We start from the raw sequence: 27,343 nt of genomic DNA, 5'->3' as shown, positions 1-27,343 counted from the left end.
ACAGACTGACCTGACAGAGCTCAAACCACCTTATTTGTGAGCAGCACCCACCTACCCACGGTAACGCAGGTTATACGAGCTGCACGGGACTGCGGCTAAATAACAAAACACTTCTCTCGCAGCACTGGAGATCCTGTTGGACTAAACACATACAGAGGAGCAGAGCCACGCCTGGGACCGCAGCTCTGATGCACCCACGGGACTCGCTTGAGCCAGTGGCAGGCGACAGCTTGGAAACAACACTGCTAGAGCTCAGGCCAGGGCTGAATCACAACTACCAGGACTGGAGAGCGTCGGCTGTGCTGGTTTAACCCCATCCCCTTTGCAGAAGGCAAAGCTACATGTTGACATTGCATACGTGCAGGTGCAAAAATCACCCAGCGGGAAGAGGAAACAGCATTTCCCGTTGGCAGGAACTTGCAGGGTTGGGGAGGAATTCCTCCTGCGCTGGGCAGTGCGGCTGTTTGCCACTTGGGGAGCACTGACAGTGCTGAGTCATAAGTCCATCATAAGTCCAGCCTAACCTGTAGCAAACCTCCCAAACCCCTGCTGAAATGTTCCCCAGCCTACGCCACCTCTGTCTGCGCGTCCCCTACTAATCCCCATTCCCCTGGCATGCTGCATCGCAAGGAACGCACAAGCGATTCAAATTCAAACATCCCAAAACCTAGGCAAGCTCTGAAATAACTTCTATTCCAACTAAAGCTAAACAAATGATCTCTATTCCAGATAAGGCACATCCGCTTCACCGGGTAAGCCAGCCCGTGGAGCACAGGAGGCAGAGCCCTGGAGCAGGAGTGGGGCGCGGCAATCAACCGCTGCATCAAAACACACCAAAAGGGGCCCAGAATTACATAGCCACGTGTAAATTTAAGTTTCATACTTCCTAATGTTGGGCCCTTGAATATTTCAATCTAACTACTCCTTGGCAGATTGTTGGATGTTACCTTCTACCAAAAAAAAAAACAAAAAAAAAACAAAGAAACAAAAATCCCCCCAAAACCAAAAAAAAAAAAACCAAGGAGGAAAAAGGAAACAAACGGAAAGGTTGGGAAAGGTTGTCAAGTGTAACAACTGTCTTTTTCACCATTTACTACCCATGAAGTTTGAACAATACATTCAATGATTTCTCACCTAGGCTACAAGTCTAACACCAACCCAGAAGCAGAAGCCACCAATAAGGCAGTAAAACTCCTATTTCAGATGGCACCAAAGCCCAGGGCACAGAAACAGGCACCTCCAGCCCCACAGGGGTGGGCAGAGGAGCTCGTTGTGCCTCCCACTATTCACAGCTGCATTTCAGCCCAGCACACGCTGATGCTATTTTGGAGCATGTGCTATAGTGTAGGAGATGTGCGGCAGCGAGGAAAGACAACCCCTGCTCATGTTCACATGCTGTGAAAAAAAATTCTAGCACGAAAAACTCCTTTGATATTTTTGCAAACAAATCACAATCACCGTATTTTGAAATGGAGAGCAAAACGAATTTCTGAGATGCGCTGGAAACCAAGAGGCTGCAAAAGCTTTTTAGAAGAGGTCTTCCCAGCCTTTAAAAGTGAAAGTGCTGGCTAAGAGAGAGAAGCCTGCAACCCCACAGCGACTGGAACACATTATACAAATCCTCACTTCAGTATCTTACTCCCTGTATCTTTTTGAAAACATCATACATCCTTCTAGATTTTATATTTAAGAGCTATATAGAGCACTTCCACAGCACCAGAGCTATTTTCTGCTTTTTCTACCTGTCCTTTGTGGAACTCAGTTTACAGTCCTACCTCACTGACACCGCTGCCCTACGTTAAGCATCAGATCTTTCCGCGCGCACCAGCGAGGAAGCAGGACGGTGCCAGTCAGCAGCACCACTGACCTCTGCCAGTTCACATCTACCCTCGCGCTGCAAAGCGACGCTCTGGAAATAAATGAAAACTCATTTGCAAAGGTGAGAAAATCATTACTGCCGTATTACCAGGCAACATGCCATCACAAAACCAGCAGGACAAGAAACGCTGAGAGCGGAATTCACCTCATGAATGCTTCAAATTGGCCCTTCCTGAATGAAGGGCAGCAGTCAGCACGGCGCGTTAGGAAGGACTGGAAGACAGGATTTATTGCCAAGGCATGTGAACGCCAGCCACAGCATTAAGTCTGTTTGAACATTAATATTTAAGCATACATTTAAACTAAGCCATTTATTACCTGCAGTTAGCCAAGCAGCGTTTTACATTGTAAGGAGCAAACGTTACTGGCTAAAGGTTTGGCAACCAAAATCTACACGGTTAGTTGATTTAACTTCAACGGTTACTCCTTATCTAGCTCAGAACTTCAGCTGAAGGACAAGCAGCCTGACAAGGTATCTTTATTTAAATAAAAAAACAGAGTTTGGCTGGGTCTGAACCTACCTGCAATGAAGTAGGGAAAAAAACCCAACCCTGAATGACAATTATGCCTTTTCAGCACCAATTAAGGCCCCACTTTTTGTCCACCTAAGTTTGGACTGGCTTCCTTGTTGAAAGCAGCATTATTCAAAACAAGAGCTAATTTTCATCAAATCATATTTAACATAAAGAATCTTAAAACAATAGTTTCCCTCTTAAGCACATTTGATACTGCTGCCATAACAACATGCAAATACTCCAGCTTGCAACAAAGATACATTCATTCTAGCCAGTGTTTATCACCATGCTTTGTGATCAACCCACTTTTTATTATTACTTCTTATATATTCACTAATAAAAACAGCTGAAGACTTTCCCTACATTTGAAAACGTACATGGAAGCTTTTTAAAGGAGTATTATTATTACCAGAAGCCAATAAATCACTATTTTTTTAAAAAAGGCCTATTTGCCAGATATTTAAATGAAGCTATAAAGCACCTCTGACTCCGGTAGCATAAATAAACTTGCTGAATGCTTATTTGTAATCCCAGAATATTGTATTACAGCCGTGCTATCTGTCAGGCTACAAGACAGGAATTTCAACGTGAGGAAAAACCCAAAGCCGTTCAAGACTGTTCTTTAAGGGATGGATTTTCACACAGGCAGAGCCCTGACGATTAATTTATCCAAACGGCTTGTCAAATTAGAACAATAACAGGGAAGAGCCAGGAAGGGCTGAGCCCCCTGCCCCAGCTGCAAACACCCCGGGACCAGGGGGTGGCAACTGTCAGTCCTGCAGCAGCTGAACCTGCCTGACACCCCAGGGGTTTTGGTGCCTCCATCACCCAAACAACCCTCCTTGGGGGGCTTGGAGCCTGCATCAAACCAACGCTCCACCCTCCCCGGCTGCCCGACACCTCGTGGGGCTTGGAGATGGGGGTTTTGGTGCCTGCAGCACCTCAACAACCCCAATTTGGGGGTCTTGGAGCCTCCATCACCTGAACCCTCCATCACCTGAAGCCCCCTGGCTGCTTGACACCCTGGAGGCCGCGGGGCTGGGGGGTCCCGGTACCTGCACCCTCTGAAATCTCCCTGCCTGCCTCAACACCTGGGGGTTTCGATGCCCGTGTCACCTGAAGGGCCCAAAACACCTTGGGGATTTTGGTGCCCGCATCACAACCCCTCCTGGGGGGGTCTCGGTGGCCACATCACCTGAACCCCCCCTGCCCCGGCTGCCTGACACCTCGGGGGGCTCCCAGCCGGGGATTTTGGGGCCTGCATCACCTGAACCCCGCCCCCCCTTAAGGGTCTCGGTGTCTGCATCACCTGAATCCCCCCCTCTTCCTCACTGCCTTGAGCCCTGGGGGCTTCGATGCCCGAACCCTTCCCCCCCCAGCTACCTGATAGCTCGAGGCCGGGGGTCTCAGTGCCTGCATCAGCTCAACCCCCCCCCGCCTGGCTGCCCCACCTCGGGGCCCTGCGAGCCGGGGTCCCGGGGCCTCAGCCGCACCGCCCCCTCTCCCCCCCGGTTCCTGCAGCGGCCGCGGTGCCGGTGAGGGGGGGAGGGACCCGGCCCCACCGCGGCCCCAGCGCTGGAGGGGGGGGGGGGCGGGTGTGCGGGGGGGTGTCCGGCCCCGCGGCGGCGCTGAAGGACATTTTAGCGGGTGGTGTCCGCGGAAAATGGCGGCGCGGGGAGGCGGCGGCAGCCCCCGTACCTTTGAATTTGAGCTCGTGCTGCGGTTCGAGGCTGAGGACCTGCTCCGCTTTCGCCATGTTCCTCCTCCTCCTCCTCCTCCTCGGCGGCAGCGGGCGGAGAGAGGGTGGGAGGAAGGGCGGGAGGGGAGGGAGGGGGAGGCGGGGGGGGGGAGAGAGGCAGGCGGGGCGGGGGTTGGGGGGCGCGTTGCGGGGAGCGCGGCCGGTTCGGGCGGCCCCGGGGCGGCGGGAGGCGGCGGCCGGCGGGGCGGAGGGCGCGGGGCGGCGCGCGCGCGGGGAACGCGGGAAACGGGGCGGGGCGCGCGCGCGCGCGGGAAACGGGGCGGAGCGGGGCGCGCGCGCGCTCCCGTGCAGGGGAGAGAGGGAGGGAGGGGCGGTGACCGTAACGGTGACGGGGATTAATCGTCGCGGGAAGTCACCGAGTTCCAGAAGGGCCTGTGCGAACCGCGTGGGGTTCAGCCGGGCTAGGGAGAAGGTCCTGCACGCGGACAAGGCCAAGGACAAACACGGGCTGGGGGGAGCGTGGGTTGGGAGAGGCCCCCAGGAGAAGGACTGGGGGGTCTTGGTGGGTGAGAAGCTCAACACGAGTCAACGACGTGCGCTCGCAGTCCAGAAACCAACCGTGTCCTGGGCTGCGTCCAAAGAAGCGGGTAGTTGGAGGGAAAGGAGGGGATTCTGCCCCTCTGGTCTGCTCTGGTGAGGCCCCACCTGGAGCCCTGAGTTCAGTTGTGGAGCCCTCAGCACAGGGAGGATATGGAGCTGCTGGAGCGAGTCCAGAGGAGGCCGCGGAGATTATCCGAGAGCTGGAACACCTCCCGTACGAGGCCAGGCTGAGAGTTGGGGTTGTTCAGCCTGGAGAAGAGAAGGCTCCAAGACCTTACAGCGACCTTCCAGTACTGAAAGAAGCTCCAGGAAAGCTCGGAGGGATTCTTCAGGGAGTGCAGGGATAGGATGAGAGGGTAATGGCTTTAAGCTGCAAGAGGGGAGATTTACATGGGATATTGGGAAGAAATTTTTTACTGTGAGAGTGCTGAGGCCCTGGCCTGGGTTGCCCAGAGCAGGGGTGGCTGCCCTGTCCCTGGAGGGGTTCCAGGCCAGGTTGGATGGGGCTGGGAGCAACTGATCCAGTGGGAGGTGACCCTGCCCGTGGCAGGGGTGGGACTGGATGGGCTTTTATGGTCCCTTCCAACCCAAACCATTCTATGATTCAAGAATGCCCGGCAGCCTGTTATTTCAGACCCAAGTTCCACACACCGTGGGGAAGGGGCCGGCTGGGCACGGGGATCCAGGAAGAGCCACAGGGCAAGGGACGGGGAACACTGGGCCAGAAAATCCCAGTGACAGCAAACTGCAGGAATAACAAACTTTAAAAATATAAAACCACTTTCAGGTAATTTTGATGATTGCAAGACATCCCTCCCGTTCATTAAGTAAACTGTAACCAAACTTTTGTACTGTGTGCTTGGCTTGTTTTTCTTTAGGGATGGTTTGGGGTTTTTTAAACTCCCAAGCAGCATGATTTAAAATATTTTTATAACATACAGGTTGGCCTAACACAAAGCACTGCTTTGTTGATGGCCTTAGGCCGGTGTAGTTACAATAGCACTGCAATTTTTTCCCCTCCCCTCTCTCCTCAGCTTAAACATTCTGAAAGTTCATAAGAATTTATAAAGCATGGCTGTAACTGTCAAATTCAGCAGGGGGTAACAATGAAACAGGAGTTTGAGACACCCACCTTACCAGCAGAAAGATATCGGTCTTAAAAACTGGCAATTTTTCACCATGAGAACAGTTAAACATTGCAATAATCTCCCCAGGGAAGGAGTGGATTCCTCTACACTGGACACTTTTAAGGCTCAGCTTGACAGGGTACTGGGCCATCTCATTTAAAATACATATCACCACCAGATAATCCTTGAGGTCCCTTCCAACCTGGCATTCTATGCCTCAATTTATATACATAAAAAACTATTTATTAGGCAACAGGAACGCAGCCATGCAGGAGTTCAGGAGGAGATACTGTTTGCAGAGATAAAAAGCAAGTGTACTGGCATCAATTAACACCCAAAGAACAGCAACTCTCAGATTGCAGGTATGTTCAATCCTCATTAGGACTGATAAACAAACAGGTAAGAGATGAATGAAAACACAGTAAAACATTGTGGAAATTCATTTTGTCACACCAATACAATGTGAGTGGCGCAGCGCACTTCGCCCTCACGCAGGCTCTTTGTACAATGAATGTTTTACTTCATCATTGTTAAAACGTGTACAGTAGCTACAAAGATCTGGAATTTGTAAGAACAGGGTTGTAGCCATTTCTGGCAATAAAGGCAACGGCAAATGACTGATGTCTATGTTAAAATTAACCCTGCTAAATGATGATGACATTCTATGTTGTAAGCACATCTGCAGCTTTTATACCACATCTCAACACTTGTCAAGCTGCTCTTGTCCGTGGTAATCTGCATTTTTCAGTTCATCTGCTTAACCACATACAATCCTGTTTCGTCTTTTGTTTTTATTGTCTTTCGTTCCATGCCAAACCCAACCCAACCCATACACGTTTAGTGTAACACTTAGTTTTGCATAACGCAAGTGAAATCTGCCAACTCCTTCTAGCCAATACCTCAGGACTAATGTTTAGAGGCTTCAGCAATGTACCGCAACACAAATAAGGTACTACTGTTCTTCCTTAAATTCCTGCTCTGTTGGAGAAAAGCTGGTCATGAAATGTCATAAAAGGGGTTCTTCCCCCTCCCCAGCATCTTGCTATTCCACTTTGCTCAGTTAATTAGATTTGGAGCCTAGGATGTTCTTGGCATATTATTTTTGCTACTTGTGGGGATTCTAATTTATAGCATAAACTATGGATTATGTCATAACATTTTTCAAGGGTCATGCAAGACAAGTAAAGTAACTGCAGCCAACTCCATATTTTTGTGCTCTACATAACCACCACAGCAGTGGTTTAAAAAAAGCAAGCTATCAACCAGCTGGCTGTATTAACAAATAAGAAAGGATCCCTTCCCAGCATGACAGACCCCCACAACACTATGCAGATATTAAAAGTTCTTTACAGTTTTGACTGACAGAAACCTGGCCTAAGAGTCAAGATTTTTACATTTCATGCAGTCTACACTAAAAGCAATGTATTAAATAACCTGACCCTGGCAGAATTTGTCAGGCCTTGCACTGGCTGACAGGACTGTGTGTGGCCTGCAGTTTCTCAGACATCACGCTGCAAAGGAAGGAAGCATTACACAAAAGTGGCATTCTCTCTGCTCTTTTTTCCCCATCCTTTCTTTATACAAGTTTGTCTTCTGCCTTTGTCTGTGTATACATCAACCAGGGAAAAACTTCAGTTTCTCAATGACCAACTGTGAGTACTTTTGGAAAACAGCGATTCGAATAATCACTTAGATTCACTTCTGCCATAGTACTGCTTACATTCTTCTATAATTCTATTGCTATAGAAACTACATTTAAAGATGTTGAGAGTTTTGGAAGCATTTATAAATGAAGCCAGCACATTTATAAACAAAGCCTTTTATTAATAAAATGTTTACACCTTTTTTTTTTGCACAATACATCAGACTGGTAGTGATTTAGCTTGTTATTACACTATAAAAGTTTATTATGAATGCTTAAGCTGAAAAGGCTGTTTACATTATGCCAAATCAACAGTTCATTTTTTTTTGTATTCTATGCACTATATGGGACTGTAACAACTCAAACAAAAAGGAGAGAACAAAAGCCTGGTTTTCCTCATTAGCATCTACAAACCAACAATACAGACAAACCTGTACACGCTCTCGGGACCAGCCCAAGAGAAGACTAAAAAAAGTCTCAAAACATTCATAAACTTGGGAACTTATCACTACAATATTTCATCACTAGTAATCTGACTACATTTCATGCAGTGAAGCAATGGTTGTGAATTTGTGCAGTTTACAGTGCTGCAAATGCTCTGTAACTTTGAGCGGCTTAAGTTTGTTTTAATAAGAGTTTCTGCAGTAAGAAGGCACAGACCTTTCAACCTTTGTAACAGGTTAATCCAATCCTACAATGAAAAGGCAGAATGTTCTTGAGAGGAACAAGAATTGCTGATACAAAGGTTAACCTTCATGCTTAATTTTACAGGCAAACATTTATTACACTGCAAGAGCTATATGCATATCAGGTTATTTTTGTGCCCTGAATACACAAATGCAAAGTTTCATTTTTAGAAGAAACCTTCAACATGTTTTTTTTTTTTTTTTAATTGCACTGGGGATGGGGGATACAATGGGGGAGATTGCCTGGAAGTCTTAAGAGTCTTATAGCTATGGAAGTGTGATCCATTTCTGTGTCTTAAACCAATTCACTGTGTCACAATTGCAACATTGGATACGTAACGTTCGGAAATAGGAAGTACAAAAAAGAAAGTTAAAATATAGAATTTAAGTCATGTTATTGGTGCCTTACATTAAACTGCTCCCCAAGGCGAGTGTGCTTTTAGCCTTCGTCATCCAGTATAATACAGCAGTGGTACTTGTCTCAGCTGCTATGTTTTCATAACAGTTTTGTAAGGCAGTACTAAGGAATTGCCTTTTTGTTTACAAATATTTGCTGCTGTGACAGATACTTCTGGAATCTTTAAGAAGAAAAAAAGACACTTGCCACCCATTCTTGGCTAAGTCCCCTACAGAAACAAAGAACAAAATTGTCAAGGAAACATAATGGATTTAATAGGAAATACACACTGTAACATGAGTAAAAGTGAGGCAAGGAAGTAGGAGTAAATCTTTCTAGGTGTCAGAGTTACAGCATATCCAAGTGCAACAACTGGATGGAATATCACACACAGTGTCATACTGGCAAAGAGTGGTCCATATCCTTCAACATTTGAAAAAGAAGTAGCAGTTGGTTTGTTCAGTAATACGCATGTGAAAACATTAACAGGAAGGAAGCAAAGAAAACCCCAGCCTTCTTAGAAGAGTACCTTTAAGGTAATTAGCTCCTTGAATAGAATTCATTGTTAGTGTTTAAGAAACAACTTAAGAACCCTAACTTACAGGATGATGTAATGGGGAAACCAAAAATGTTTCTTCTAGGTCTTTATTCTAGAATCGGAGCAGTTTCAGCAAATGCTGTCCCAATTTTTAGGGAGGCATGTCAACCTACCGCCTTAATTTTCCATGTAAAATAGGAAGCACCAAATAACTGTAAGCCACTAGAACTTTTCTGAGTACTTTTAAATTGCAGATTATAGCATGTACACACTGATGACACTATTAAAAATTCAGAGTCAGGTGGGGTGGAGAGAAAATGGGAGGGGGAAGGAGGAAAAAGCTGACCCTAGGATCATTTGGACATGTCAGAGACTAAGCCTATCAGTACTCTTGGGTTTCAGGATAGTTTTATATCCCTTGAAAGATTTGCTGCCTGTGACACTTTATAGATCAAGTATGGTAACGCTTGTTTGATTTTTCCGAGTCATGTGTTTTTGATCCTAGCTGACCAAGAAGAGGTTTGCTTTCAAGGTTTTGAGATCTCCAAAATACAGGAAGGGATTTTTCAGAAACAAGCATTGGTGTCAGAAGACCTAATAATTTTAGGGAAATATGTTTTGGCACATGAATTCTTGTATCAGAAACAAAGACGTTATGGCAAGCATATTTCTTTTGGCAAGCTGGAGCCATTGACTCTGAAAAGCACAGCTGACATGACTTTTTTTATTCCAAAACCTATATTTCTATCTTAGATTATTAATTCGCACTAACATCTTATTTCTACAAATCTTCTATCAGCTACCAACACTAGGGCTGCGATCTATAACTAGGAATGCGATCTGAACATAAAATTTTAACAGCTTTCTTTAGAGAATTTTTTAGAAGCTTAGTTCCAAACACGCAATTCTCCTGTTCCAAGCAACTGGCTCCTGGCATAAAAACACTCTCAGGTCACTGTAGAACAACTTCCTGCTAAAAAAAAAAAAAAGTTTGTCCTTCTCTCTTTTCCATGAAGAGAAGAGCCTCGTTATTTTAAAGATCTAAATTGTTTAAGAGAGATAGATGAAGCTTTTAAGGAAATCAATAGGCAACATAGAAGTTTAAGTCAGTGAATTATACACATTCTCATTGTGTTTGTAATTATTTTTTCTACTTCTATGTAGCTATTGCTGCTTACAAGCAAGGTTTGCGACAGGGTGACAAGCCACACAGCTCAGCCAGCTTCTGTCCTGTAAATCATCGATTCCCAAGATAGTCTTTGCAGATCGCTGACATAGCACACCACAAATAGACTACACCATCCTTAATGAACACTGAAGTCTGTTTCACAAGAAAGTCATTCAAATATCACTGATAAAGGGTCCTTTTCCAATTAATACTCAATATGTTATATTGGAAATTAACAGTAACATTAAGGAATAATTTAAGATTAACATTGTGACAAAAATCTTGAGGCCAGATTTTAAACCATTCAAGATATTCAACCTGAATTATTTTTTGATAATTAAAATGAAGCTTTAACCATGAATGTAGATAGCTCCCAATCACTCCCACACCTCTCGACCAGGTTAAAGGATTAGACTTCAGAAACAGTAGGTAGGCATTGTCTACTCTCCTCTTACTCTCTTCCCAAGCATGTAAATAATCTTTCTGAAGCAGGCTGGTAGCTTTAAATTGATGTTAAGAATATCAACACAAAGACCCAAGTCTGCATAAAACACCTCTCTACACTATTAACTGTCTGATCCTGTAGCACTTAGAGGAAGGGTCTTACTGATGTCAGTAAGGTTGACTTGTTTTGTTTCAACATGGACCTAGTAACATAAAAGAAGTCTTTACCTTCTTGGCAACAGCAAAAGTTGTCAGAACTGCCACAGAACTTTTTAAAGCACCTATTATACCTTTCAGTAGTTTGACCACCAGATGCTTCTGTCACTAAACATAACCTTCCAGATTTCACTTCTTTAGACATTTAGAATGCCAGCTTTCAGTATATAAAATACACTACAAAACTACCTACGGCATGGATCAAGAGCCTGGGAAGTCAGCTACAAGACTGTCGTAATTCAGAGGGCTGGATGAAGCCACCAACCTCCAAAAATTGTGGAGGACATTTAAGTTGCTCCAAAGCTTAAGAACTAAACATTTATCAAATGATATTTTTATACAAATCTTTAACTTTCATGAGAATGACCCAATGTAGTTTAGAAGTTGAAACAGTCATATTTTGTCAGCTAAAAACTGCTCTGGACCACTGATATGACATAAACCTTATTACATCTTTACATACATGATACTTCCAAACTTGCTCAGCAGCAATTAATTCCCTAGGAGAGAATCTGCAAGTCTAGTCTCTATGACAAGCTCCATTCATTAAATAGAAAAGCGTAGGGGAATAAAACCTCAGTCCTGAGCCTTTTCAAGAACTTCTTAATGGGGAAAAGAAGTTATTAAAAATTTAACTGGAACGGTTGATATGATGACTCCAAACACTCAGAGGCTACCATGTCTCCAAATAGAGAAGCTATGTTAGGACAAAATATAATCAATTCCAGCAAGCCTAGTATGAGATGAAAGCAGATGGTCTGGCAAATCATTAATACAGAAGAAGTCATTTTTCTCAAACAAAAATGAAACAATGAACACGTGTGTCTCATCCAGGGAAGATTGCATTCTGGCTTTCAGCTAGGGCCAACTGATCAATAAACAGTTATCTTGGCTCAAAAGAACTTGCATCAACAGTCTGTCATTTTAAATAGCCATGTGTTAAAAAGCAGCCTCACTTCACTGTTTGTAGTTTGGACAATCTGAAGCACTGTCTATTCACATGTTTTCACTAACTGCAGCATTTAAGATCAGAACTGAGGAAAGGATATGATGTATGCTGGTATTCTACTCTGGTAACAAAACAGGAGTCTCAGGCATTAGGACTTGGTAACATTTGAGAAGGGTCAGATTGTTGCTGCTGCTTTAGTGTTTTGGGGGGGATTTTTTCATGTTTTTAAAGTCTAATTTTGGTGTATAGCAAATAATTGAAGATAGACAAGAAAGTAGTTCATAAAGATGTGATAAAATATATGGATCTCTCCTCTCACTGGAGGGAACTACAATAATCTCAATACTAGCTTCGCTTTCCATCTTGCCTGGAGTCCAATATTTTCTTCTCAAGTCAATAAATCTTGGATAAATGCTATTAAATAATTTTCTTTTTTTACTGAGAAATGGATTTAAACCCCATTTTTACCACATGCTAACAGGTAATAACAATAATTTAGAAGGTATGAAATTCCTTTTTCTACTCATCTACGTGAAAGATGTTCCCAATATCCGAGACTTTCCTTCTCCTACTATGATCTTTCAAAGTTCAAGAATTTCCAGATTTATTACTAGCCAACTTTAATAAAAGCAGTAATTTCTGTATTACAGTTAAGATACTAAAGCACCTGATAGCTTGGTCTAGAAGAGACTCCTGAAGCACTGTGAACACAACATGTTTTAAAAACCTAGCTGAATCAGACAACCAGAAAATAAGCCAGGAGTAAGAATTGAGATATTTCAAAGAAATTAGGGATTTCCATGACTGCCAGCGTGAAAGCTGTACATTAATTGCTAACCTGCTTTTTACAATTAAAAATACGTCTAAGAACAGGCTTAATCTGTTGTTTCTTTCTTAATTATAATTCCCTCAAGCATTTGTAGGGGTACTGAAGTTTTCTGTTCAAAATTTGCTTTGCGTGACAGAAAAATGTATCATACATGAGGCTGAACAGCAATCGCAAATCTGTCTCTACAGAGATGCTTTGTTAAGGACCAATGTTTTAAAGGGGCTTCAAACAGCCTGTTTGACGAAGATACACTTCTTGGGCTCTCTGTAAGCATATAGCCTGTACAGCTGTGGCTAAGACCACCTAATGGATGACATGGGGTAAGGGGCATGATAAACATGTAGTCACCAAATTCCATTAAAACATACTAACTCATTCAAAATCTCACTGTAAGAGATCACCTGTTCTGCTCTAAATAGCTCTACAAACTAACCTGAAATACATTTCTTACAAATTTTTCCACATTTCCTTTGCAAAAAGTAGTTGAGATGATGGAAAACCAGATAACAAGCAAAGAATAAGTATCATCATGACCTCATTTTGATACTAAAGCTAAACAGCATATTTCAGTATATACTCAAGTCTATTAAGCTCTTTTTCTTCAAAAGTATAGTTTCTCACTAGTGCTGGTAAGAAACAAAGTAAAAATAAATAAAATAGCATGAATGGGTATAGTCAACCTATAGTTTAATTAAAAGCGTACTAAAACCAACACGGTATAAGCTATAACACTGATGTGCTAAAAACCCTCACAGATGAAAAAGCCCAGGAACCAAGAGGTAATGATCTACATTACCACGTCTTAATGTTACTTCCTACTTGTATATTTTTGTGCCCAAACCAGGAAATACTGGGTGCACCACAGATGAAAAGTTGTTCAACAGGCAGACCTCAAGCTGCACCAACAGCATTATTCTCTGTTGGCTCTTTCAAACAAGATTGAAAGAGAAAGAATTTCAGTCTGCCTCTGAATGAACTCACAGTGACAATACCTAAAATACAGGGAAAGAAACCCTGATGGTGATTCCTCAGGAGTTTATCCAAAGATGTGGAATGGAAGGAGTGTAAAAGATTGTACTATTTTTCACCATTTTTACGTAATTTATAATACTTTAAACACTGGTCTCATAAATATAATATGAACACTTTACACATGCCAAGCAATTAAAAGCTTTCCCCCAAACCTTTTAAGTCTTATCAGAAATATTGGCAGCATCTGTTTACAGCATCTGTTTTTAGTCAGTAACCACTTTAGTCAGAACTACGACTAGGTTTACTTCACCCAACAACTTAATATTAAAAAACTTGTAGGAACAAGAAGATGCCTCTAAGTGTATCAGTTTGCCTTAAAGTGATTAAAGTCAGCATGAATAAGAGATTGTCTGTGGTTTAAGATACGTTGCATGTGTCCCCACCCCCAGCGCATATCATCTTTAAATAAAAAGTGCAAGTGGGATTTGGGGACTGGATGGATTGATTTGCCTATTATTTGTCTTCAGTTGCTTATTCTGTAGCCACCTCACATCAACTGTCCCATTGTACTTTGGATTAGCTACAATTACATTTAAAATAAGGCTCACTGAAGAAAAGGAAGAAATGACATCCAACTTCCAGACTCCTCCCAATCGTAAATCCCATGAAAGTGCTCATTTCCCTTTATACAAAAAACCCCTCCCAAAATCTTGATTACAAAACTACTAGACATTTCAGTTCTACCATCCATATAGTCACCTTCCTTTCAAGCAAGGCCAAAAAAGTGATGATGGATTCCCTTTGAATGCAAGACATACTACACTTTTTGTAAGTAAACAGGCTGACATTACGATTGCAGTCTTTTCTGCAAGTGTACAGATGTCAGATCAACTGGCCCATTTTTGTGGGACCTCGGGTGTAAGAACACCAGCAGATAAAGATCTAAGACTGATAATATAAACCCAACGTGAACTCTTAGCTTCCAAGACCACCTACTGTATAACAAGTCTTATTTTCTAATGGATCAGTCAACAGCAGCTGCGCTTTGTCACCGAGGGTTGTCTCCTAAGTTTGAAGCCCTTACCACTACACGGGGGGTTGGTGTCAGTTGATGGAATTCTGCGACCTACAAGGAGGCAGAAAAAAGAAATTTATAGCAAACATTGTACTTGAAACTAATTCTAAGCATTCAGTGTATGTTTCATAAATAAAAACATGTCTTAAACTAGTCATAGTCATCATTAATGACAACATTTCTGCATAACAGAAGGAGAGCAGTTAGTCTATACTACGTCTGCAATAGGTATGGTTCCGTAAAAGCATACAGGCATTTTTAAGCTAATTTTGCAGTGTTTACACTTCAGGCTAATATAGACTTGGAGAGCTAAGCTACAAAAGCACCCAGAAAACATATTTCTGCCAGACCCAATACCATCTGGAGTATCTTAAATGCTATCTTGACCTGTATTTTAACAGCAGATCACCTCCATCAGGCTTAGCACAGAAGTGCTTGTAAAGACAGCTGCTTTAGTCATCTACTCAGTCTTTAAAATCGATTCTTCCAGACTGAGTATTCTTTTCTGAGGAAGATTTATGATATTTTTTTCCATAGATTATTCAAGATCAATTTTAAAGAGCAACTCTTAAGACAGTAAATCAAGAAGCTAATCTACAGCATGCACTTTTTACATTAGCTTCAATGTATTCAACTGCTCATAAGGACTCCATTTTCTTTTCTTCAGCCCAATGTTTCCGCAGTTATTCAAAGCTAAACTGCACTGCACACACACAAAAACAGATCTCTCTTGGTCTTCTTTTCACAAACAGGCTGCCTTTTCCTTTCCCTTCCATAACCTTGGAAGTACTAATTAAAACATTCAATAACAGGTAAAGTAAGATGACACTGACTGACATGAGTGCCTTGCTTGCTACTTATCCAGGAGCATCACAGTAGGCTTAAAATCTGAAGCAGGAATACTTAGAGCGCATTAGACGACCAAAAATTCATACAGCTCATTTTGCAGTTTGTATTCCTGTCTGTCTGTAACAAATTTAAGCCAATATACTCTCACCCAAGTAGCACAAACTCTAATACAGTAATCAAATTTTTACTTGAAAGCACATTGTTTAAATACTTACTAATTTCTATAAAGAGTTCATTAATGTTTATTGCATTTTTCGCACTTGTCTCTACAAATATTGCATGAATGGAATCTGCATAGTCTTTAGCATCTTTTTCCATGACTTCTCTGGAGAAACAAAGCAAAGAAAAATTGTGAATGCAAAAAACCCCACATTATTCAAAATCTTAAGGGACACAATAAGCTTTTAAGTGTCTCATTAAATGAGTATTTTGTTTTACCTGTTTGGCATCACAGTGCACCCTCATCCTGAAGTTGATGCTCATTCTTTATGCTGCCTCCCTGCCTTAAAGTATTAGCATCATGGAAGCACAATCATAAACTAAACAAGGCCTGAATCCATCTGACAACATTACAGTGGAGTTTGTTTCTTGAGCGCTCTAAGCGGAGGTCTGCAATCAATTAGGGGTGCTTTATTCTTCACACACTGAACAGTTTTAGATGCATTGAAGAGGTCCTAAAGCATTAGCTTACTAGTCCAGTGGATTTCCTGTAGCTGTTTACCAACTCAAGTATCTTGCAACACTGAAAAGATCATTAGTATAGCATTTACTTCACATGAAGCACAAAGATGTAGCTATAAACTGAAACATATTTAGACTGAGCACACAATAACAGACCCCAAAAGTGAAAAAGTTATTCTGCCCCTAAGCAGGCAAGTTGATAAATGAGGTATATTTCCTCAAACATGAAATAAACAAACTCCAGTAAGCGAAGACAGGACTGGACTATACATTCTATCACTTTATGTAGTTTTTTTCTAGACAACATAGGCCACTTTCAGTAACAAGGCACTCAGGATATCAAAAGCACAGACTTGGATCAGCAACTCAAATATTACTTCTGACTAGATGAAACTAGATGATCTTTAAGGTCCCTTCCAACCCAAACTATTCTATGATTCTATGAGTAACAAGGCATCTTGCTCATTAGCTTGAATAGCAATATTTACATAATTTATGATGCCATCTAAGCACCGAGAAATAAGCGTGAGACTTCACACGGCATGCCTTCTATTTGTCTTCTAAGTAATTTTATGTCATATTTTCTGCAAGAGACATGCTACCTCTAACAAAAGCTATTACAGATCACTAGAAAACTGCTAGTTACATATATACATTAACAGTTTCCAAAACCATACTAAGAATCAGCTTTGCAACGGTTCTTTAAACACATAACCATCTGTCTCCTTTAAGACACCAGCTGTGGTAGCTTTCCAATGAAATCTGAAAACCAAGAAGTTTGCACACACATTCTTTTTGAATTTTGGCTTATTTAACCAGGACACCAGTTAAGAAAAGGCTTCTTTTGTTTTTAGTGCATGCCTTCTTGAAGGTTTGGCTGTTCATAAAGCTTCTCAAGAACTCTTCCCACCCCTTGTGACTATTTTGACCACAGCCAATTCCACCCCAATATTTAAGCAGGCAAGAAAGACACCTGAACAAGCAAGTCAGAAAAACCTACACAATGCTTTCCAACAGGCTTGATGTTTTTCCTAACAAAATGAGGTGCTACAGACTGACAGAGGTATTTCTTATAAAGTGAGGTAAACAGCTTGTATTACGCTGCAGTTTCACAGGCAGTTTAGGCTTGTGTAACTTGGCATCACCACTAGAAAAGGTAATCCTGTCCCCCTGTAAACTGCTCATTCCTAACCCTGCTATCCCAACTCTGTTATGCCAGCAAGTGTTCATGGTGTGAGAAAGATAAATACACTTGGATCAGTTTTCCTTTTTAAATAGTTAGTTTTTATCTGGATCCATTTCACAGCCTGATTTATTGCCCAATCACACAAGTACTTACACCAACACAGGGGAGGAAGCGGGCAAGACTATCCAGGGACAGGCTAACCAAATCTTCTGATGGTAGAAAGCAGCTCAGACCCCTTGTGAAACTACAATGCTAGTGCAAGCCAGCTTACATTGCTCTGTACCTTTCACCTGCTTTGAAATCTTAAAATATGTAGCACTATGAGTTTAAGAGAAAAGCTCCAAATGCCCAATGGTTATTTACCTTACATCATTAAGATCACATTTATTTCCTGCAATAGCTACAACAATGTTCGGAGGCCCATGCTGTCGAAGCTCTTTAACCCAGTTCTTTAATGTTGAGAAAGTCTCCTGATATGGAAAAAAAGGGCAAAAAATAGTCAGAACTGGCCCACGACAAAAAACCCCTTAAATTCTAATGATGGGTCAAGATCAAATTTCTTACCTCTTTTGTGATGTCATACACTATAATGGCTGCTGCTGACCCTCGGTAATACATCGGAGCTAAAGCACGGAACTGAAAGAAAGACAGCATGCATCATGAACCTGAACTTTCACTGACATCCATGATTTCATTATTATTATTATTATTATTATTATTGAAGAAAGTGAAAACTAGCTTTAAAGTTCACACTTGCCCAAAACTTTGCTTTACAATTACAGAGTCTGTGCAGTAGAGTACACATACTTCCATGAAAGTACTGTTTTATCAAGGCCAAGCTATAAATAGTTAGGCCATCAGCAGCTCACCCACTGCAAAAAGCAGGAAGCCAAACATGACCTTATTTTGACTAGATTAGAATCTGTCATTTAAAAGACTGTAGCTTATACACACACACAAACCCACGGGATACACGCTCAACTTCAAACACTGAGCAAGGGGAAAACAGTAAAAATGAAAATCACTTCTTTCTCTCTATGATACTCATGCTTTTGGACAAAAAGTAATTTCAAGAAAACTAGCATATATTACTTCTGATCTGAAACGTTCAGAAGTTGGTAACAACCTCTGGCTCCATGGACCAGTCATGGCGCTCTTAAATGCTAGAAATGTTGGGTTCTTCACAATCTAACTTACAGCTTTATGGATTTCACTTAAGTTTTTCTTTAGAATCCAAAAATTAGGTGCACATTTAAAACTAAAAACTGCAAAAGCCAAGAACTATGTGACTTGTTGCAAATGTAGCTTCAAGGAACACGCTAGATAGTAAAGGCTACAGTATGTTTATTGTAATTTTCAGAGTTAAATCTACAGCAGGCACAACTGGTTAGTAGTGCATTCCCTGTCCCTCTGCATTGGGAGCATTATGAATCCAGGACTGAGAAAAGCGACAAGGCACACAATTAAGTTGCATCAAAAATATAAATCAAGCATTGTTTAAAATTGTGATGCTCTGCCAATTTAAAAAGAATCAGACAACCAACCTAGCAACCAAAACTCTCAGTCACGCTGCATGTACTGCTTCAATGAAAGCATATGTGATTTAGAGCATTTGTGCATCCTATTAGTCAGGGCAAAAATCATGAATATACTTTTTCATAAAGGCTTATTTAGCTCTAATAAAATACCAATTTCCTTTTGCTTAGTACAGTTCAACTGAGAGCAATGTTATAAATCATAAAAATCTTGCTATAAAGCAGAATTCCAGACCATTTACATTTGGCTCTCAAATTCTGTTTTGAAAATAGGATTTTGAACACAAAGTTCAGAATATAAAAATATTTAATAGTCAGAAAGGGAAACATGGGCAGGCATTCAGTTCATGTTGGGACATAATCCCTCTCTTCCTACTAAGTAGTAAAATGTAAAGGGAAATATAATTTGGTAAACCACCACTTGGACGGTTTGCAACCTGGCTTTTTGATTATTTGACTGTTTACATTGGGAGTAAACCAACTTTCACTTGCTGATTTTGTATTACTTTCATTTCCTGCCTGCTAACACTTAGATACTTTTTTCCAACTAAGAGCAGTCAGCAGACAAAATACATTAACAAAACAGATGTTACCAGGAACACCGAATTTTCCTTTTGCTATTTTTCCAAAGACTTCAGCTTGCCCTTCAGCCTCCGCTTTGTGTTTTGACAGAATTATTAAGAAGACATAATGTAATTATCTGGAGAAACTGTTAAAATTATTATGTAAGAAGGCAAAAATTCTAATCACTGTAAGTAATCTATCAACTTTTACTCAGTGTAGAAAAAATGAGAGAAGAAATAAGGAGTGTGCGTAGGGAAGTGAGCTGTGCGAGGTGAATTGGCACACACTTCCACCCTTGCAGTGAAGCCAGCCAGTCACCATCTGAAGCCATTCAGAAGGAGGGCTTGCCCAGTGTAACGTAGAACTATTCACTGCTGGGCTTTTGAAGTGGAAAATAGCAAATGCTTCTCAAGAGGCCAGGACTACAGCTTCTGTGCATTACGCATCACAGCTCAGCAAAGACATTTTGGTTCCAAGAATGGTGTGGGCATTTTTGGTATTCCCGATCACAGTGGAAGGGATTCCTTCCGTAACTCATTGTCTGCTGTGCTGCACAACCAGAAATCTGTGCTACAAATTTCAGGGCGAGGCAGGTATACAGACCATTTGTGACCAGCAATAAGTGATAGTGCTGTTCTGTTTTGGAGAAAGAAACATCTATGAGGATACTAGCACAGTATCCTTGCTCCCATTTCACTGTTTTGCTTGGATGTACCGGGGCCTCACGGCAACTTCTCTCAGGTGTGGAACATAAGCTTCACAGATACCACATGGGTCAAAGCCCAGGTAAGATATCCTTCCTTTTCTGATTTCAATAAAGATACCATCTAACTTGTATGGAAGAAAATTAAAGAGGTATCACTCAGGCAACAAAAATGCCAGTCGTGTACAAACATGCTTCCTCAAATTGTAGTGTGCCGAGTCCAAATTACATCTTTCTCCTACTGCTTGCAAACACAGTCAAAGTGCTAATATGTAATGGATGTTTTCTGCCAAGTTGTGGCAGGCATGTTTATAAAGCTTTCCATTTAAGAGTACCAGCCTCTCTAAATTCATACTCTACCTCTCAGAAGACTCACATTCCAACACTAACATTTCAGAATGGGCTGGATGTTCGCTTAGGACAAACTATTTACAATAAATGCTGACTGACTACAAGTAATGGAAATACCTGGATATTTCTGATAGCACAGATACATTTGGACATATCCCTGGGACACATCCCTGACAACACAACTTTGCTTTATATGGTACTGCTGGAAGGAAATAAATTGTCATTCAAAATCTAGAGCAGTGAAATGCCATATAAATATACTTGAGTTACTCTCTAGCCATCAAGGCTGTAATAAAGCTAAAACGCTAGCAAGTCAGTTCGTCTAGGACTTGAAAAGGTCAAGCGACTCGGAACAAGGATCACAGAATCATAGAATGGCTTGGCTTGGAAAGGGACCTTAGAGAACATCCAGTTCCACTGGATCAGGCTCCTCAAAGCCCCATCCAAACTGGTCTTGAACAACTCCAGGTGGGGCATCCATGACTTCGCGGGACAAGCTGTGCCAGTGCCTCACCACCCTCACAGTACAAAATTTCTTCACAATATCTAAACCAATCTCCCCTCTTTCAGTTTAAAACCATTATCCTTTGTACAAAGTTAACTGCAAGATTAGCTTTGTACTTGAACCATGATAACAAAGAAAACCAAAAACATATATCAAGCACCTATAGCTTGATAGAAACCTGCATAAAAGGAGATGACATTGTGACTTTCAGGGGCAGGGCTGAAAATCAACCCAAACACAGTATGATCACCAAATATATTGATTCTACTTACCCGCTCCTGTCCGGCTGTATCCCAAATTAGGAATTTATGCAGCTCATTTTGATACTGTACAGTCTTGGTCATAAATGAGGCTCTGGAAGAAAGTTACAGCTTATGCTTTTTCAGAATATAAACAGCTTCTTAGAACATTAGCACTATGAAATTTTAAAAAGGTTTACATTCCAATAAAAGTGCTTTCCTCCCATTCACACGCACAAAACCAATGAAGATTTTCATACACAAAGGCTGAAATTAATGAGGCAAAGGGACTTAAAAGGATAATACTTCCTTTCAGAAGATGAAATTCAGCTAACAAAACAGAAGACACCGATGTCAATAAGCTTTTATTGTTCATAGCTTTTAATAAAAATAAAGGATGTATGGTCAAAAAGAATCAGAAAGGTCAGCCTTTTTAACAATGTTCTTCCTAATAAATGGAGGAATTATCACAGCAAATCACTCAATTCCATAGTGGAAACTTCTGGAGGGAAAGACATCAAATCCTTCCCCTTTGAATCAGATTTTTTTTAATCTCTGTACTAACAATTCAGTTAAACGCTGTTAAGTCCATACTCAAGAATAAAATATGGGAGATTTGTATCACTATTGGTAGGTGTTAAGAGGACAAAGAAATCAATAACAAGTAACTTGCTCATTGTCTGCACTCTGTACAGCTCCCAAATCCATTACACACTTGAGCCTGCAGCGGCTCTTGCACTTCCAGAAGACAAACATGACAAAACAAAAAAAAATCTCTCCCTGTGCTCCATCTGCTCCCACCCATCCAAATCCTAAATCTTTGAGAAGATATGGCAAAATATAGAAGTACTTTTGGGTTTTACTTGTTCTGCCTTACATGAATCTGTTTATTTCCCACAAGAACAGGAATTCAGAGACCTAATCTTTTTACAAGAGGGAGTTCTTTGCTACATTTATTACCTGTAGGCACAGTTTTTACTAGAAAAGCCACCTGCCGAATTAAATAGTTGTAGAAAGGAACTATAGACACCATAATTATTTTAAGCATATGAGATCCGACATTATGATCTCAAACACCTTTTGTATGCTTAACTCCTGTCACCTGAACATACTGCAGACTTCTGAACTTGTTCTACTGTCAGTTTTGGACAGGATGCAGGATAGGATCCTGGAGGTGGCCTGTACTGGCACTTGTCACAGTACATTAAGCTTGCAGTAGATTCCAAGTCAGAGAACAAAAGTCTTTCAGCATTTTCAGTAGCATTAAATACCAGAGTCCAAGCCTCTAAACATCAGTTTTTCTCAAGTAGCACCAGAGCATAGATTTTAATGATGTCCATGAGGCTTTTGTAGCTAATACAACTGGAGTCTTTGCACAAGTTTTCATGTTACAGGAAGACAAAACAGCTACCTACACTTAAAATAAAGGAAGGGAGCAATTACACAACATTTTAGATTGTTAAAAGATAACCTTCTCCCCATTGTTAAAAGATAACCTTCTCCCCATTCCTTAAGCTCAAATAGTTTGCCAAATAGTACATTCTTCTCCGAAGTTGATTACTCTTGTAAGAAGCCAAACACAAGGTTGCAGCATCCTTGAACAGAAAGAGTCAAATGGCGATGCATTTCAAAACAATAAACCAGGCAATGTATTTCAGCAAAAAGTAACAGAAAATAAAGCGATAGGAATATCTGTTTTATAGCACAGCAAAAACTTCCACTTCCTTAAGCCTTCTGCAAATTAAGCATCAATTCTGAATTCTCTGGCCAATAGGGAAACAACTCCCCAAGTCATAGATTCTCACTGAAAATTTACCTTCCTTGGTTCTATAAACCAAAACACTCCCTTACAGCCAATTTCAATGGAACAGCTGTGTTGCTCTAGTTCAGTTCAAAAGTAAACATAGCAGACAGCAGCTCACAATAGAGGTTAAATGCTACTTGAAATTCTTTGACAAGTCGAAGCTTTCATTGTGACAGATGTCAATAAAAAAAATAAAAACAAACCCAAAAGAGAACAAAGTCAAACCACTTCTGTGTCAACAAAAGCCTCCAACTAGAGCTATGTTTTCCACAGAAATCTGAAAGCAGAGGTCACATGTGACTGGAGACAATGCAAGTTTCATACTAGGTTACTGGAATGTTTAATTTTTCTAGTCTAGATGAGTTCTGACATGATGTGAAACAAAGCATCCTCGCCAAACAAATATGCACCTCTCATGTTTGCAAAACTTAAGTCTGTGTTACCATATCTCCTCACCTACTAGTTAAGCAGACTTTAACCTCTCTCCCCCTGAAGTGCATGCATGAACACAATGGCTCTTGTCACTGTGTTCATGAACACTTTGGGCCGCTGTAGATATTAACCATATTAGACAACTATTTATCAGACTCTGTTTTTAAAAGTATCTAGATGAATGGGAGTGAGTGGATAACCAATAATTAGAACTTTCAACAGTGTCTACCTGAGGAACGAGTTTTTGCTTGCAGTCGATATCACTACAGGCAAAAGATCTGAACTTTCTATACAACCCAAATATAAGAGTTCAAGACAGTCTGCTCCCCTACTTAAGCCAACAGCAATATGACTGCTATCCACACATCAGTTTTGCGGTCCTCCAAAAAAAGAACCTTTAACATTGCTAATCTGGCAACAACTAAGAAAGTTCAAACCTTGACGATCTGAGAAAACTACTTAGCAATCTCTCAAAGGCTACCTTTGTTAACAGGGAAATTTAAACAAAAGCATACTTCCTACAGAATATCTTGCAATTTGATATCAGTATTTACACTCAAAGAAAGAGGTGGGATGTGGAGGGGGTAGAGAGAACTATCTCATGGGAACCACAATTTTTCAGAAGGACAGGATGAGACACAGTTAATTTTTAATCAGCAGGATCTTTTCTGGTCAAAGCTGTAGCAGAGCCTGAGAGACACCTGAGACAGGAAGTTGCACTGACAACCCCCCACACTTCTGAGCATCAAGTAAAGCCATATCCTCCTGTTAATAAAGGGCTGTTTCTGAGCAAAACAGCCCAAAAGAAACTTGCAGCAAAAGACATCACAAGATCCAGTCACTCCAAGAATTCCTTATGCTCGCTCTTCCTTCTATCTGTTTGAAGATCTGAGCTCTGTAACATTGTTACTGAGGCTCAACTCTCAAATATCCCAATCTGTGAGATCAATTGCATTAACAATTTCAGGAGTAAGTCACAAGTGTATTGCACATGGGTGTATAACACTAGAACTACTTAATGAAGAGAACTACAACCTGAATTCATATGTTAACTACCTTCAAAACCATAGACTTCTTATTGCACTTGATTCTTAAAAGAGTAATGCATAAGGAAAAAAAGTTGTTCCTTCAACTGAAGCATCTGTGCTGTAATTTATTCATAACCCAGGTCTCTAGCAGAATTTTGTTAGCTCAGCTTAACAACACAAAACTGGCAGAGATCTTACAAGTGAAAACGGAAGCTGCAGGAGTGCCGAACACATTCCTACATTGTCTAAAGTAGCTCTTCAGCTAATTAAGTCTGTGGTCACATTATTACCACGTTTAGCTGCCACGCAAGGAGAATTCTCAATCTATTCAGGAGGTACAGATTTATATCCATACAATTTGGTTTTATTCTTGAATAAATCAGATTTACTTTATTTAGCTTCTTACCCTATTGTTGGGTTAATGTTGGGATCAAAGCTATCTTCTACGAACCTCCACACGATACTCGATTTGCCTACACCAGTGTCCTAAAAAAACACAGAAACGGTTGAAAGACACATTAGTTACTATAAACAGACGATTCTTTTTGTCCTCAAATCTTGAAATAGACTGTGCACGAATACGATATTCCTGCAGAGAACCTCAGAGAACGTAGATTCTGAAATACTTCAGGTATAATCTGTTAGTAGAAAATGAAAGGTCTGTGAGATAGGTTACTACTTTCTAAACAAAATTCTGAAGATGTTGTTATGAAGGACCACAAAAATCTGCATTCATGCTTACTATCATTACTCAAACTGTTTCCTTGTCAAAGATATGAACGAATTGCATTTGAACTGCAGCAGAGAAAGATGTCTACCACTTTTAGTAAAATAGACAGCAACTGAGTACAATACTCCATCACTGGAAGTCAATGTAGCACACTGAATTATACAAGTGTGACACATGCATTTCAACCTCTGACTAATGTGTCCCACCCTGCTTAATGAAAGACTTGAAATTTCTTCTGTGACACACCTGAAACATGTTTCGAATGCAACTTTACAAAGCTATAAATGGTAAAAGAGGAAATATGACAGTAAAATTCTGGGTCATGTGTGCATCTACACCACTGTCTCCACAGTTAAAAGATATAAATGAGATAGGTACATTTAGGAGTGAAATAACTCAAACTATCAGCAGTAAAACTGTCCTCAATAGCAGATGGACATTTTAAGCAGTCATGTAATTAAGCCAGGTGAAGACACATTTTGCTTTACATCTCAAGAGTCATTAAAATTACAAGGAAAAAAATTCTGAGAAACCACTGCATTGAAAATGAAGTTTTATGCTATTCATACATTTTCCTGAATCATTTGAATGCTGTTGTAAATGTGGGTACAGTATATATATTCGTGTTTAACTTTCCAAGCTGTTTTCCTCTTAAGGAAAAATGTATTATCTCAGTTTTGTATGTTATAACATTTAGAGTCACAATAAACAGAGCAAACATTAGAAAGGGAAACACACAGTTCCTGGCTCTGGGAGTTCAAGAACCAGTTTTCATGGCTGCTAACTTTCCTCTTCTTACACCACAAAAGGTTTCTCAGGTTGGGTGAATGCAAACAGTACCTAGCAGTTACCCCAAATGCCTCCATAACATAAAAAGCACAGAAACACATAAATTCCCCTCTGAAGGACAATGTGACCATCCAGTGTTCAGCCCACTCTGCCTGTCACCCCCCGCACAGCACAGGACACAGATGGAGACCACTCCACCTCTTCCACCTGAGGTTCTCCAGCGAAGCCCTCAGATCAAGCCATGCCAACACACAGATTTAAAACCTTGATTTTTTTTTTTTAAACGCCTCCTTCGGTTTACTTGCTGTCTCCTTCCCGCACCTGCAATACTTGGGGCACTTCCAGAGCCCACATGTGTTGTTGAAATAAAGTTCAGGTCCCTCCTCTTTCCCCACAAATGTGCTTTCAGGTGGTTTTATTTATTTGTTTTGCGATCTCCAAGAGCAAACAGCCTACGAGGGAGAAGACAACATACACTAGATGCTCGCCCCCCCGTTTATAAAGGGAAAAAGGGGCGATATCTGCCTCGGGAAGCCACCCCCCAAGAGAAAAGGCCCCCCGGCCCCGCTCCGCTCGCAGCCGGCAGCCCCGGCGGGGCGAGGCCCACGCTGCCCCCGGGGACGCGGCGCTCAGAGCCCCGCGCAGCCCCCCTCGGCCGCCCCGCTCCCCCGCGCCGCGCAGCACTCACCCCTAGCAGGCAAACTTTCAGCTCCCTCAACGCCATCGCCGGGCAAGCCTGCGGCTTTTAAGGAGCGCCTGAGGAGCAGCGGGAAATGCTCATAGCCAGGGCCTGCGGGGCGCCCGCCCCGCCGCTACCAGCCGGCCTCGCCCCCTACGCTCCGCGGACGCGCCGCCATCTTGGGCGGCGTCACGTGACCGCCCCCCCTTCCGCCCCCAGCCGCCGGCTCCGTTCCCCGCGCCGCTGTTTCAGGCCGCAGCCTCGCTGCCCGCTGTTGCCAGACACAATCTCGCACAGCCTCACGGCTACCGGGTGGCCTATCGCCCCGCAGTGACCAGCCACAAGCCTCACACCTTCCCCACCTCCTCGCGGTTACCAGCGGCTACCACCCGACCGCGCCCCCTACGCTTCGCGGACGCGTCGCCATCTTGGGCGGCGTCACGTGACCGCCCCCCCGCCCCGCCCCGTTTCCCGCGCCTTCGTCCCGGCCCCAGCCTCGCGCCCCGCGCGTGCCGCGGTTGCCGCCACAGCCC

The 27,343-nt window shown here is 41.9% G+C and overlaps 2 protein-coding genes across 3 annotated transcripts in view; both read right to left on the bottom strand.

Annotated features, from left to right (window-relative positions):
* VAPB (VAMP associated protein B and C) overlaps window positions 1-4,262 on the bottom strand; it is a 34,188-nt gene extending 29,926 nt beyond the window's left edge. Inside the window, exon 1 of one of the 2 annotated variants that reach the window (XM_069871932.1) lies at window positions 4,092-4,262. In XM_069871932.1, the coding sequence (XP_069728033.1) occupies window positions 4,092-4,149 (58 nt within the window). In that variant the 5' untranslated portion in view covers window positions 4,150-4,262. The remainder of the gene's footprint in view (window positions 1-4,091) is intronic. The other variant, XM_069871931.1, reaches the window with a different exon arrangement.
* A 3,360-nt stretch (window positions 4,263-7,622) lies between these two features.
* Window positions 7,623-27,015, bottom strand: RAB22A (RAB22A, member RAS oncogene family). Its single transcript, XM_069871933.1, has 7 exons — window positions 26,820-27,015; window positions 25,019-25,098; window positions 21,382-21,463; window positions 18,016-18,087; window positions 17,815-17,921; window positions 15,800-15,909; window positions 7,623-14,786 (listed from the first exon to the last, which is right to left on the bottom strand). Exons 1-7 carry the CDS (start codon window positions 26,853-26,855, stop codon window positions 14,689-14,691), a joined length of 585 nt encoding a protein of 194 aa, XP_069728034.1. The 5' UTR covers window positions 26,856-27,015; the 3' UTR covers window positions 7,623-14,688.
* Between the last annotated feature and the right edge of the window lie 328 nt (window positions 27,016-27,343).

The sequence above is a fragment of the Phaenicophaeus curvirostris genome, chromosome 18 (assembly GCF_032191515.1).
Source record: "Phaenicophaeus curvirostris isolate KB17595 chromosome 18, BPBGC_Pcur_1.0, whole genome shotgun sequence".
NCBI lineage: Eukaryota > Metazoa > Chordata > Aves > Cuculiformes > Cuculidae > Phaenicophaeus > Phaenicophaeus curvirostris.
The sequence above is the reverse complement of the archived record's forward strand: the minus strand, read 5'-3'. Positions and strand labels throughout refer to the sequence as shown.